The sequence below is a fragment of the Helianthus annuus genome, chromosome 3, assembly GCF_002127325.2.
Source record: "Helianthus annuus cultivar XRQ/B chromosome 3, HanXRQr2.0-SUNRISE, whole genome shotgun sequence".
In the NCBI taxonomy this organism is placed as follows: domain Eukaryota; kingdom Viridiplantae; phylum Streptophyta; class Magnoliopsida; order Asterales; family Asteraceae; genus Helianthus; species Helianthus annuus.
This window is the reverse complement of record NC_035435.2, coordinates 76874821-76890560: the sequence shown is the minus strand read 5'-3', so window position 1 is coordinate 76890560 and position 15740 is coordinate 76874821. Positions and strand designations below refer to the sequence as shown.

General features: G+C 37.0%; 1 protein-coding gene across 1 annotated transcript in view; it reads left to right on the top strand.

Annotated features, from left to right (window-relative positions):
• Positions 1 to 15740, top strand: part of LOC110931403 — an 87387-nt gene that overhangs the window by 59173 nt on the left and 12474 nt on the right. Inside the window, exon 3 of the mRNA XM_035988060.1 lies at positions 1481 to 3824. Within this exon, the coding sequence (XP_035843953.1) occupies positions 1481 to 3824 (2344 nt within the window). The remainder of the gene's footprint in view (positions 1 to 1480; positions 3825 to 15740) is intronic.

The window sequence follows — 15740 nt, the reverse complement described above, 5'->3', positions numbered from 1 at the left end:
GTTCAATTAGGGTTTTCAATTCCTTAATGTCCAAACAGATCAGCATGGCGTAGATTGCATATACATACTATAACATGCAGTGACATACAGTATCACATAATCACATACAGTAGCATACAGTAGCATGTTGTTCCTCACACAGGGTTCTGAACTTGGCATCAATATAAACTCAGTCTTTTCAAACATTTACAGAACTCAGAGCATGTAACATTTCTAAAATTCGGATCATGAGTGCATACATTAAAACTTGGACAAGGCAAACATCCCTAGCTAAAAGTCAGACCATGTTGTGCTTCCCACAAAGTCGGACCCCCCTTGTTTCATTCAAAAAGTCGGACTAAGTTAACAAGACAGAAACTCGGACCATGTTTAGGGTTTAAAGGTCGGACCTTGTATCCAACTACAAAAGTCGGACCCCACTCATGTGTAATAACTTCGGACCATTCAAATACATATAGTTCGGACAAGCATTATCACTTAAAAATTCGGACATCATGCCCCCCTAAAACTCGGACCCCTTGTTTATATAAAAATTCGGACCTTTTTTGTTTTTATAAAAATTCGGACATAAGCTATCCCACATCAAAAGTTCGGACAAGGCTTCCCTTGTCAAAATTCGGACAACATAACACTTACATAATTCGGATCATAACATCTCATAAAACTCGGACCTACACTTTATCACATATACAAAAACTCAGACTATTTTAATCAACAAAAGTCGGACTACATGCAAGATCAAACATCGCGCAAAACATCAATCATATGAACATTCAACTACAGTGCAACAGTTACATTTTTGTTTGTACGACCAGGAAACCCTAATTCATTCATATGCATTGCAGTAATCCAATTATCAATCAATAAATCTAACATATCTTGTAGCTTAACATCAGGCAAATGATTACACACTAATCAAAATCATTTCACAATAATCAGAATTCAATCAATAACACAGAACTATTATGTGAAGAACTAGGGTTTACATGAACCACATAATCAAGGATTAATAACAACAAACAATCATTAAACAATTACCTTGGATTGATTCTAGATAAGGAGAGGAATCAAGAGTGATGATTGAGAGCTTGTGCCAATGATGAAGAAGATGATTGTAGAGAGGATTGGAGAATGTGATAGTACGTATGTTGATTCTTGTTTGATGATTAGTGAAGGAGATTAGGGTTAAGAGTGATTAAAATTTCACTAACTACTCTACACACCCCTAAGTATCATCTTTTACATAAAACACACCCATCACAATATAATTTACAATTTCGTCACCAAGTTCATGTGTTTGTCAAAACTTTAACATATAACCATGCACAAACACAATACACTTTATTGAATCAAAACGTATACAGTTTCATAGCAAACTAATTGTGTAAGTAAACAACTAAACAAACAGTGAACGTGCAATAAATGCAAAAGTGGGATCTCGGAAACTCGAGTTGTCACAGTTTGTGTTCGAGTTTTTCAGGGACAAATTCAAAGAATCGGCGGTGTTGAGGCCCACTATCGGGATGGAAAATTGTATGTGTCTTTCGGCCGAGGATGGTGCTTTCCTTACGAAGAAGTTTAGTTGTGAAGAGATTAAGAAGGCGGTTTTTGAGTGTGGGTCCGATAGGGCTCCTGGGCCGGACGGGTTTAATTTCAGGTTTTTTAAACATTTTTGGAGGTTGTTTGAGACTGATTTTGTGAACATTCTGGAGGATTTTTATCTCACAGGTAAGATTAATCGGGGGTGTGCCGCTTCCTTTATCGCGCTTATTCCCAAAAAGAAAGATCCGGTAGGTTTGGGTGATTATCGGTCGATTAGCTTAGTTGGAGTGGTTAATAAGGTAATCTCGAAGATTCTGGCTAATCGTATGAAACTGGTTCTTGGGAGTGTGATTTCGGAGTCTCAATCGGCATTTTTGAAAGATAAATTTATTCTTGACGGCCCTCTTGTGGTTAGCGAGATTCATACTTGGTTGAAAAAAAGCAAGAAAAAAGCCTTCATTCTAAAGATTGACTTCGAGAAGGCGTATGACAATGTGAATTGGAATTTCGTGGTAGGGGTTTTGGAGCAGTTAGGATTCCCGTCAAGGTGGTGTGCTTGGGTTCGCGGCATCCTTTCTTCGGCTAGAGCTTCGGTTCTAGTTAATGGTTCTCCTACGTTCGATTTCCCTTGCTTTAAAGGGATGAGACAAGGGGACCCGTTATCTCTGTTTTTGTTTCTTGTCGTTATGGAGGCGTTATCCTATTTTATTGATAAAGCGGTAGGCAGAGGGGTGTTTAAGGGTATCTCGTTGACGAATGGTGGGCCTTGTGTCTCCCACCTTTTTTACGCGGATGATGCTATTATAATGGGTGAATGGTGTGTCGAGAATATTCTAAATGTAATTCGGGTTTTGAGATGTTTCCACATTTGTTCAGGTTTGAGAATGAATGTCAATAAGTCTAACATTTACGGCATAGGGGTGGATCAACAGGAAGTGGAGTTGGTGGCTAACTCTTTTGGATGCAATGCTAACAACCTTCCCTTTAAATACTTGGGTATTACGGTGGGAGCTAACGTGAACAGGATTTGTAATTGGAGGCCGGTGTTTGAGGTGTTTGAGTCGAGACTTTCCCTTTGGAAGGCGTCGGTTCTATCTCTAGGCGGTAGAGTGACGTTAGTGAAGGCGGTGTTGGAAAGTCTCCCGAATTATTTCTTCTCCTTATATAAGGCCCCGGTGCGTGTGGTTAAGGATTTAGAAAAATTGATTAGAAGGTTTTTGTGGGGTGGCAATAATGATGGTGCTAAGCTTCATTGGGTGGCGTGGGATCGTATTGCTTCGCCAGCCTGGGCTGGGGGGATTGGCCTGTGTAGTCTTGGGATCGTTAATAAAGCTCTCCTTGCTAAATGGGGCTGGAGATACAAGAATGAGAGCAAAAGTTTTTGGGTCAAAGTGATTAATGCGCTTCATCGTCATAAGTTTTGTTGGGAATTTTTACCATTCAAGTCTTCTCTTAACGGGGTGTGGAGGAATATTGTTAAGGTTTGCTCAAATCAGGTTGGAGATAATCATTCTTTAAGTTGCTTCATGTGTGGGGATCTAGGTAATGGGAGGGAGTTAATGTTTTGGCTGGATCCATGGTTGCTTCCGACCCCGTTGAAAGATGAGTTGCCTTCTTTGTTCCGTTTAGAAGCGAACAAGTTTTGCAAGGTCAAGGATCGGATGGTGCGGCCTGTCTCCAATCCGAATGGAAAATGGGAGTGGCGGTCTGTTCCTAACTCGAGCTCAGAGTTGGCTGAATGGAGCAAGTTATATGCGTTGTTACAATCGGTTGATTTAGTGGATAGAGCCGATAGATGGTTGTGGTCCGGTGTTGGGTCGATCGGGTTCTCGGTTGGTGCGGTGAAGAGGTTGTTTTTCATCAATTTGGATTTCAGTTCTCGGTTTGTTTGGGATTGGTGTAAATGGCTGCCAAAGAAATGTAATCTCTTCGCGTGGCGAGCCGAGCTAGACAGGATTCCGACTAGGGAGGCGTTGAAGAAGAGGGGAGTTCAGATTGAAGACGATAGTTGCCCGCTTTGCAACCTGGAGGTAGAGTCGGTTGACCATTTATTCACTTCGTGTGGAGTCACTTCGGTCATTTGGCAGAAGGTCCAGGCTTGGTGTAAGTCTTCTAATTTGTTCGTCTTTTCGTTTCGGGACATTCTTGAGGTTCACAAGTGGGTGGGCTTGGATGGGCATAGGAAGGAAGTGTTCCATGGAATTTCAATTCTTACATGCTGGATGATATGGAGAGCTAGAAATGATTTGATTTTTTCGGGAAAGCCATTTAGGATTGAAAAGGTTTTTTGTGATATTAGATCGATGGGTTATATTTTGTATAAAAATAGATCTAAGGATAGAGGTATTTCTTGGAAGGATTGGTGTAAATATGTAATTATGTAATAGGGGTGGCTTGTTTTGGGTTTGGGCCGCTCGGTTTCGAGCTGGTTTGTTTTTGGTTGAATGAAGTTATCGTTTCAAAAAAAAGCTACCTTAATGGGTTGTAACGGGTCGTAAGCACTTAGGATAGGTTTCGATTTAGGATGTAGGCTTTGTTAAACCATATCACATGAGTTCCAATACTCATTTGGTTTACGAGACCTCATTCTATCCGATCTCCCGATTTAGGTGTCGATTTATTAACTTAGCGATCCGACTACTAGGAACCACTTGATTCCTTGATTGCCCGAGCTTGTTAGTTCACTTTAATCGAGGATACCTTGCAATTCAATGTGAGTATATAGTTCCCCTCTTTTACCGTTTTCGAATGTTTTGGGGTGATTCATATGTGCTAAACAATTTTCGAGTTTGCAAAACGAATGTTATGGTTTATATTAAACTATGTGAACTATTTGAACCACTAGAACTACCAGAACTATTTGAACACTGGAACTATCTGAACTATTTGAACCATTTGAACCACTGGAACTATCGGAACTATTTGAACCACTAGAACTATCTGAACTATTTGAACCATTTGAACCATTTTAACCACTAGAACTATCTGAACTATTTGAACCACTGAAACTATCTGAACTATGTGAACTATTTTGATCTATTGAACCATTGGAACTATTTGATCTATGTGAACTAATTGAACGATTGGAACAATTGAACTATTGAACGATTGGGTTATGGAAAGTGATTAGGTAACGGGACATGTCTAATGTGATAAAAGAATGGTGGATACGCCCCTGGTACTTCCTATATATAAGTGCTTTTAACACATTACATGTCGTTGCGTTATCTAGACCACTTGGGCAAATGTTTTCAAAATGAAGTTACACTACAAGGTTTACTTAAAGATATAAACCATACAATGATTACTTTCAAACGACGATTTACTACTTGGTTTACAAAAACAAATGTTTTCAGTTAAGATTCATGGCTACAAAGTTTTGGTTTACATATATATCAACTTGTAAAAGTTGATAGAAACATACGACAATATCAAACTCTTTTGTTTTCAAGGTACTCACTCGACAACTCTCATAGTTGGACGAGGTATTGCAATATGAACTCAAAGCCATGAATCTGACACACTCATAAAACCTATGTACTCGCCGGCATTTTTATGCTGACGTATTTTCACATATGTTTCAGGTACCATAGTTGATGATGTTTGATGATGATATTGATGCATGCTCACATAGGAATGGACAAGGCCTTAATGACTTAATAACAATGAAGGACAATATGTTCATGCTTTGTTTTTTTTTTACATTTGAGACAATGTAACAACCTTAATTCAATAAAACGAAACTTCAATCCATGTGTTGTGAAACAATGATTCTGTTACGACACTCCCCGACGTTTCCGCCACGGTTTATTGTTTTAACGTGGTCGGGGTGTGACAGAAAAGTTGGTATCAGAGTTGTAGGATCGTTTTCATGACCGAAACGAGTCGTTCAGAGGTATTCTTCTCAATACGAGCGGCGGAAACAAATGTATCAAGTTCGAAACAGCTTGCAATTCACTTTAATTGTCTATTTGATTGATTTTACAAAGTTTTACAGTGAGTAGACACTTCAGCAGCACTTCGGCTCTGGAATCGGAACCTTCCAAACGAAATGACACGACTGGTATTTATAGGCAGCATGATTTCGCACGAAACCACTTCACATGAAATCATTTCATGCGAAATAGTCATTTCGTATGAAATCAACACTTGATTTCATGCGAAATAGCGTAAACTCATTTCGTACAAAATAGATGTTCTATTTCGTGCGAAATAGCCAAAACCTATATTTTCCCGATTTTCTCATATGTCGTGCCTTGATCTATCTAATACAATACAAGACTCGATACAAGACGAATTCGACAGACGTATGCACCAACAGACTCCTCCTCGGATGTTGACGAAGTCTTTAGTGTCGAGTCTTCAACGTCTTCAGTCTTTATCAGTCTGTTTGCTCTTTCTGAAGTATCTGACAGTGTAAAATATCCTTAGTCTTCTCTTTTCTTCTTTCTTACATCCCAAGATCTGTAACTGGCTCTTACATTCTCTTGATCAGATCTCTTGATTCCTTACGTTCATTAGCATCAGCAACTAATCTCCCCCTTGAATGTTGATCTACTAATAAACTCCCCCTTAAAATGTTCTGGGACCGAAACCTGGCACACCTTCTGCTCAGGTTTAACCATGAAGTCCTGCACAAATCTCTACCTCACAATAAATTTCACAAATTTAAAATTTGACAAATTTATATACCACATGCAGATAGCAGTCAACAAAAAAATGATTTTACAATTTTAATCTCTGATGAACCACTTGTAGACAAAACATTCAAAATCTTTCTTTATTATACACATACTCCCCCTCATGAAATGTTCATTATGTTTAGCGCTCGAAATTTTGAAAATCAGCTTTTCAACCAACAGTTGTCAAAAATCTTTTTGGATTTTTCAAAATTTTTATGCTAAAACACACTGAAAATCTTTTTGAATTTTTGATCTTAATGAAATGCAAAAATATTTACATATAATATTTTTGTGAGTTTATGTAAGAGGATCATATCAGTTTTGAGGCAAATCACTAACACCATTAAGCTTTAAACATTTTAAGTTCTAAACAATTCACTTAGATTGTCAGTATACTGATCCACTTAAATTTTTACACAAAGTTCAACTGTTTCGAGATGCGAATTTAGTATTTTAAGGCACTTAAACCTATTCGCGTGTCCCACCTCAGAATATACTCCCGTATCCAGACTTCTATATTTAGTTTTACAGGTGAGTGTACACTAATGATATTTGTAAACGGGTAAATGCGAAACCGTGAGAGCTCAGGCTAGAACTTCCGTTCATATAGAGAGATGACGGCTCGACTTTAGGTGTGTCCCGTTTGGGGATCTTTTCTTTAACAACATATGATTAGCATTTTTCAATGTTTCATCATTTTTTGTGCTGAGGGTTGGCTTTAAGATTAAAGCTATGCAAAGTATTATTCGAGGACTAGGCTATTGCTCCCGCAAAATCAGAAGTCCTGATATCATCACGCACAAAGACCTAGTATGTCAGAAATAGAAAATCTTTCAAACAAGATTTCGGGGGTTACCCATATATCCGATAGATGTTCCCCACGAGATAAGTAAGTATTTGAATTTATGTTTATATCTCAAAAACAATCTATTAAATGTGTAAAAACCTACTGGCATATCCGCAGTGAGATTGTTTATCACATTTTTTGACTTTACAATTCTTTAGCGTGTTGTGATAGTCCACTGATGTACTATCATTTCCTCTTATTCATAACAAACTCTTTTTCAAATTTTTCGATGTTTCGGCTTTTACTGGTTTTATCATGTTTTTGTATTTTTCAAATTTTCGAAATTTTCTAAAATTTTTACTCCCCCTAAAATCTAAATATGTTTCAATTTTGATTTTGTGGGAAAATTTGAAAATAAACTGTACAAAAAAATGACAACTGTTGTGAATTGCTTCAAATCTCAATCCACTTGGCATAAACAATCAGAACTCCCCCTGACAACAAACTATTTTCCCATTATGATTTCAAAACACTTAAGTTTGTTTTAATCAAAATGGTTTTTCCGAAAAATAAGTTTTGTTGATTTTATCACTTGTAAAATTGGGGTTATGGTCATCACTTTGTTTTCCAATCATTTGAATGAAAGTTAAATCAAGTTCAACTTAATAACCTTGATTAACTACTTGTAAGTGAAAACCTCTTTCAACCACTTGTAGGTTCACTTAATCCGATGTAAAATGAAATATGACAATTCTAAGAATAACTACCACTTGTAAACATAAATACCACTTGCAGGAAAATGCCGATTCCTACTCCACACTTACCAACCTGGGAGTTCCGGCAAGTCCACAACCTGTAAAATTTAAAAATTTTAAATTTTTCTCAAATACAAATTTTTAAGAATGATGCCGATTCATGCTCCACGATTACCAACTTGGGAGCTCCGACAAATCAGGACTTTAAGTAAAGAATACAGACACCCAAGCCTGACCAGCCTTGGGTGTGACCTTTTCAATTTCACTCGGAGTTTCAACATTTCTTTTAGATTCATAAAAATCTTTTACCCCTTTGGCCTTCCCATTGACCATTTTCCCAAAAATCTTTTTCACATTCCCGTTAAACACTTTCTCAACATCAAATTCTTTTTTTCAGAATAGAATTGATTTGATATTTCAACTTTTCCAACTTTTTGTTTGAAATTTTCAGTCCTCAATGGTGAAAAGTTCCCATCATCCATTGGAGGAACTGAGTTTTCTTTTTTTTTTTGTAACAACTTGAGGCTCCTCTGATTTTGTGGAATCAGATTCATCGCCGATTATCACATTAGATTTCTTAACAACCCATGTTTGGTTGTTAGAATTCACCCTTCTTCTGTAAAACCTTTTTGAACATTCACCAACTTCATATGTTGAGTTTTTGAAAATTTTGAACTTTTCCGTTGGTGGTTCGGTTTTATCAATAACTTTTTCTTTCAGTTTAGAAACAACTTCCTGTTTTGTGTTGGTTGCCTTTGGACAGTTCCAGGCAATATGACCAACTTCTTGACATCGATAACAGGTTCTTGTTTCTTTTCTCTGATTGGCTCCATTCTTCATTCCTTCTTGCCTCTTTGCAAGAAATTCTCTGTTTGATTGTTTCCAGAATGAGCTCTTATCTTCTTCCTCAGAACTAGACCCTGAAACAAATACAGTTTTTGGTTTATAAGTTTTTTCATTTTTATAATTTTTTGGTGGAACAAAACCTAAGCCTTTCTTTTTGAAATTACCGTTATGGTTTAGTTTCTTTTGAAAACCAGAACCAGAACCGTAACTCTTTTTCTTGTTTAGAATTTTGTTTAATTTTTGTTGATCTCTTGAAGTGTATTTTTTAGGTTTTTCATTAAGATTTAAATCTTTTATTTCAGAAATATTAATTTCTGTTAATTTGAAAACCTTTTTGATCTTTTCAGTTTGAACACTTCTTATTGTAAATTCTTCATCAGAATATAATTTGTCTGAATCATTCAAAGTATATGCCACTTTGATTGGTTCGTCATTCAAATTAGATTTTGATAACAAGAATTCTTTATTGTAAACCTGCTTAACCGATGACTTTTGACTTTCAACTGATGATGATCCCGAACTTTCAGACTCAGACTTTGACTCCGACTCCTCATCTTTATCCAACACCTGATCGACCACTTTCTTTATTAACTCAGACTCATGATCGGTGTCAGACAATGTGAATGTGACGTCAATGTTTTCTGGCAACTCATCAGTTGTTTCGGATTTTAACTTTATATTGACAGCCTTTTTGACTTGCTCCTCATTCGGTTTTCTAGGAGAATAACCTTCCCAGATCGGAGGCGGACACTTGTTATAACTGACACTCTGTTTCTTACCAGTATCCTTCTCTTTCGGCTTCTCATCTTGAAAGGCTTCAAGACCTGCAACAATTGGATAAATTCTGTCAATCAAATAATCAGAACTAGAATAACTTTGTAACAATCTTCTAATCCTTTCATTCTCTATCTTTTCCATTTCCAACTCTTGCTTCCACTTTGCACTTTCTTCAATGTAATAGTTGATAGCTTTCTGCTTTGACATCATCACAACATTCATCATTGTCAATACATCTTCTCTTTCAGAATTTGTCTTTTGTAGACCAGTTACCGTTCTATTCAACACATCATATGATTCTTTCACGTAATTGAGATCAAACAGTAACTTTTCTTTCATCTTGTCAAGCTCATTCAACTTCTCATCTTTCTCTTCACATTGCTTGCAACATTCCGAACACTTTAGACACGGCTTGATGACTTCAACAATCTTTTCTACTTAAATAACCTTCTCAACTTCAACAACTTTTTCAACGTGAATCACATTCTCAGCTTTAACTAACTTCTCAGCAACTTTAACTTCTTCATACTTTTCATTCTTCTTTGTCTCAGCAACATTCTTACATTTCATCTTTTTCAGTTCTTTTGCTGCTCGTCTCTCCTTCAGCTTCTCCAATCGATCTGCAAAATAAAATTTAAAACTTTCAGGAGATAAAAAAGTTTTTCCCATATTTATTTGTGTTTCTTCTTCATCATCACTGTCATCAGATGATAATTGATCAAAGACTTGAGTACTTTCTGAACTATCTTCTAAAGTAACAAAATCTTCATCTTGATTCTTCTCATCACCAGCAATTCCTTTCATCCATTCCTTCATCAAATCAGGTTCTTGAATGATTTGTGCGATGAGAGCTATAACTTTTGAATCTGGTGGAATGTATTTGTCCCAGCTGAACCCTTCTGCAACTTTTTCATCATCTTGATCAATGATACCAAAATATGCTTTCTTATTTGCTTCTTCGATCATTTTAGCATGTGCAGTTTGTGGTTCTTTTTGTTGATACGGTTGATGAGCAACTTGTTGATATATGGCTTTCCGATAATGATCATTGCTTCCAAACGGATTCTGTGCTCCACTTGTTTCTTTATTTTTACATTCCCTCTTGAAATGTCCTTTCTCTCTGCATCGAAAACAAGTAATTTTAGATTTATCAAAACCCAAAGTAGAAACATTTGCATCTTTAAAATCATCTCTTCCTGTAATCATCTTAAACTTTTCAGCTCTCCTCAAAACACTAGCTAAACACCATTTAATGTCCATGAGCTCCATTTCTTCTGCATCGATCTGATCGTAATCTTCTTTCGTCAGCATAGGATTTCCGATTCTACCAGCAACCAATCCCTCATATGATTCCAACACTGTAGCAAGTAATGACATGTGACTTTTAGCAATCTCTTCAGAAAAATTTTTACCATTCTAAAGATGCAACGCGATGTTGCAGTTTAAAACTTGACCATTACTACTGTTTGAGCTTTGAAACTGATGACTTGAGGTTGAACTCTTTGGATTAACACTTGGGTATGATGAAAATCCACTGCTGCTGTTTGGACTTTGATTTACTGAACCAAATGAATTTTCAGCACTTAAAGCTGTTTGAACTTTTGGACTTGCTTCAACCTCTTGAATACTTCCTTTGTAGTACATCTTGATGTCTTATTGACCACTTGGATTGTTCATTCTAGCTATCTTTTGTTGTTCCAGATCTTGTCTTTCAATCTTTTCAATGAACTGGGAAATTGTCAAGTTTTCATACTCTCCAGTATTTTTCAAGATCATCAAATATGTACCCCATTCTTTCTGAGGTAAAGCATCAGCTAACTTATCGACCCATTCTTCTTGATCTTTGTTTATATCCAACAATGACATTGATCGCACTAAATGGCAATATCTTTCAATCAGCTTCTTTGAAGATTCTCCTGGTAAGCTCGAAAACAAGTCAAATTCTTTCTTAAGCAATGCTTTCTTACTCCTGATCAACTTCTCACTACCCTCAAACTTAATTTTACATGCATCCCAGATCGATCGTGAAGTACCATCATGTTGAAGCAAAATAAAGATGTCTTCTTTCACAGCTTGCTGGAGTAAACTGATCATCATCTTTTCTGCTTTATACATATCTCTTTCTTTGTCTGTCATCTCAAAAATCTTTTTGATAACTTGCAAATCTGTATGAGGTTTAACGTACTTTTTCTTGATACATTCCCAAGATCTCAAATGGTTAGCTTGAACCCAGTTTTCGAATCGATCTTTCCAACCATAATACTCTTCAATACCCATCAGTTTCGGAGGTTTTTGTAAAGTTCCAATTTCGTTTTCCATGTTCATGCTCTGAGCAATGGCAGCTGGAGTAGTTGGGGCTGTAGCAAAAGCGTCATAGAATTCCTCTTCCATGATTCAGCAAATTTTTCACAATCAGTCACTTTCAAACGGAATCAATCCTGAAAAACAAATCTCACACGAAATGATGAGTTCACACGAAATACCAATTCACATGAAATACCCTTTTCAAACGAAAACACCTTTCACACGAAATGAGTAGTTTCGAGCGAAATAGTCAAGAGAAAGGATGATTTCGTGTGAAATCAACTCAAACTCAAACGAATTGATGATTTCACACGAAATGAACTGAGTTTCACACGAAATAAGAACACTTTGGTACGAAATAGTGATTTCGTATGAAATAGCTCACACGAAATAACTGGTTTCATGCGAAATCAACCAAAATTCACACGAAATACTGTTTTCGTGCGAAATCAACTACAATTTCACGCGAAATAACTCTAAATGTGATTTCGTGCGAAATGAAGTCTCTATTTCGTGCTAAATATTGCTGATGTCATCATCTCGATCTGAATTTTGTCAAATTGATCAGATTTTAGTTTAAATTTTGATCCAATTCTTTCAAGGCTTTGTTAAAACAGTAATTCGCTTATAATGTGTGAAATTCAAACCATTTTAACCGTTAAATCTTGTTTAATATTTGAAAAGAAGGTGTAGAAGTCAGAAAATCAATGAAATCAAGCTGAATTCGGTAGAACTCCTCCTCCTGAGCTCTGATACCACTTGTAGCATCGTTTTCACGACCGAAACGAGTCGTTCAGAGGTGTTCTTCTCAATACGAGTGGCGGAAACAAACGTATCGAGTTCGAAACAGCTTGCAATTCACTTTAATTGTCTATTTGATTGATTTTACAAAGTTTTACAGCGAGTAGACACTTCAGCAGCACTTCGGCTCTGGAATCGGAACCTTCCAAACGAAATGACACGACTGGTATTTATAGGCAGCATGATTTCGCACGAAACCACTTCACACGAAATCATTTCATGCGAAATAGTCATTTCGTACGAAATCAACACTTGATTTCGGGCAAAATAGCGTAAACTCATTTCGTACGAAATAGATGTTCTATTTCGTGCGAAATAGCCAAAACCTATATTTTCCCAATTTTCTCATATGTCGTACCCTGATCTATCTAATACAATACAAGACTCGATACAAGAAGAAGTCGACAGACGTATGCACCAACAAGAGCTCATGGTTATAGGGAATTAGGTTATTAGTAATGCTTTGACCTAGACTATAACCTTCCTAGGACCCTAACACAAGTTATCTTGTGTTAATCTTAAAACAATACCGTTGCCTATCTTTAGGTGACAACCACAACAAGAACACGAATTACGAATCCGACTTGAAAACTGACCATCTCTTCTTAGATGATTTGTTATAAGGTTTTGAACCTTCAAAGTTTTCAAAATCTCATCAAAGTGTGGGTCTTATTAATGTGAACACGTGCAATCTGGAAGGGTGGGTGCATGTATTCCGAGTTTTTTGTCTAAGGCTAGAGTGTTCGTACAAATCCACATAATCGGGCCAGTCACTCTTACCTGGGAACTCTTGGAATGAGTGTCCACTTATAGGCTAAAGCATGTCTTCGCGATACATTATAAGAACCTTTTTACTTTGTTCTGCTTCTGTACGTCGTATTGTTTGTTTAAAATAACAAACAAATGATTGCCTTCCTATTGTTTAGTTGATATCTTCAATATCTCTTTTGTCAATCTCACTCGTTTCTCATGTTTTCTTATTCTTTTTATAAAATGCCTCCTAGACGCGATCAAACTGAAAATGCTGCCCTCACAGCCACAATCGTTCAGCAGATGGCTGCTATGATTCCGAACCTCATTACTCAGATAAACCAGGCGAATAACAATAACAATAACAATAACAATAACAATAACAATAATAATAATGCTCCGTGTGATTCAAAACATTCAATTCAGCTAAGCCATCGAAGTTTTTTGGGTCTCAAGGAGCAACTGCGCTCCTACAATGGTTCGAGAGTTTGGAAAGCACATTCAGACATGTTTAATGTCCAAATGAACGAAAGGTGGAATTCGCGTCTAGTGTCTTTGAGAAACGGGCATTAACATGGTGGAATGGTGTGATGAGAGATAGGGAGCTGATGTGGCACTGGCTCAAACTTGGGAAGAGCTTCGAGCTCTAATGATGAAGGAATTTTGTCCTCGTCATGAAATCAGGGCATTGGAAAGGGAATTCGACGATCTTAAGCAAGATAGTGGTGAGCATCGAGCCTACACGGACCGTTATGAGGAACTAAGTCTGTTATGCCCGACCATGGTTACGCCTTTAGATAAGGCAATTGAAAAGTATATTGATGGTCTCCCTGACTCAGTACAAGACATTGTTACTGGTAGCAACCCAACTACAGTTAGACAGGCCATTGAGCTATCCGCTACCCTGACTGAATCTCAGATCAGGAAGGGTAAACTTTTCCGAAAAGGCGACAAGAAACCCACCGATGAAGCAAAACCAAAAGATAAGCAGACTGAGTCCCCCAAGAAGTCAAAGATTCTCAGAACTTCATCGTGGTTGCTCAAAACGATCAAGTTGTCCCTAACCAACCAGCTCAACCCCCCTGCTAATAAGCCATACAACGGGACTGCACCCTCGTGCAACCAATGTAACCTTCATCATCATGCTAGTGTGAAATGCCGCAAATGCCTAAATTATGGACTTACTGGTCATACAGCTAGGGTTTATCGAGCTGCAGCTGCACCGAATCAAGCTGACAACAATCCTGCTCAAGCTGGTTTTCCACCAGGTTCTTGCTATAACTGTGGCGAGATTGGCCATTTCCGAAACAATTGCCCAAAGCTTGCTAATGCAAATCCAGCACATGGATGAGCATTCGACTGACTGGAAGACGATGCTGTTTAGAAACAATCGAACTTTATGTATTATTTTCTTTTGTTATCCAAGTCTTTGAAACAAATATTTTGGTTTATAAATAAACATTTATTTGCATTGCGATATACGAAAACAAGTGTGATTACATGTATGAACGATTTATCCCCTTCAATACCGACACCAAGGAACCGTGTTCCTTACAAGACAAACTACTCTCATAGTTCTTCCATTTTTGTGATTGCTCGTGATGTCTACGAAAATCCTAAATAATCGTTTCTTCTAAGAAACAAAGTACAAGGTGCAAGATTTAACTATGGACAAATACCCAAAGTACCACTTTAAATCCTTAATAGGATATCCAAGGGTACTTCCGTAAGCCCTTGATTGGTCTTACATATCATATCTTCCCGATTTCACGATATTTTACACAACATGTGATTTCAATAGATTATGCATGTTTTCGAAAACCTCATACACATTTTCAAAATCATCTCACATAGTTTTAAAACATTTCATAAAAATGTTTACCTAATATCCTTAGTACATGATTTCAAAAACATTACGAAAGGTTTTCAAAAACATATTTTTTTTAACGATTCCAAGCATAGCTTTCAAAAACAATTTTGCTCGTATGTTGCCTCAACATACGTAGTGTGCGATTTTCTAGAACGCCCTGCTTCGTATGCTGTCTAAGCATGCTTAGCACAATGAATTCAGGAATCCATTTTGCTTCATATGTTGTCTTAGCATATCTAGACCTTGATTTCATAAACACTCTACTTCGTATGTGGTCTTAGCCTACCTAGTACAAGGTTCCTAAACTCCTCCTGCTATACGAATTCCAAATCCTTATAGGATCTTCTTCATAATTAGATCCTTGTAGATATTTAAAGCGCAAAAATCGAAGTCCTTAATTGGATTCTTCCTATGCTTTAATACGAATGTTGCGATTCTTTGAGAATGAAATCGAATCCTTGTAAGATCATCCTATCTATACAGATAGATTCTTGAGGTTGTTGAAGTGCTAGTCAAAATCCATTGACTAGATTCCTGGTATACCTTGAATACCCGAGTACAAATCAATGACAAATTAATAACAAATTAATAACCAAGTGAACAATTGTTTGACTATTATGTGCTTA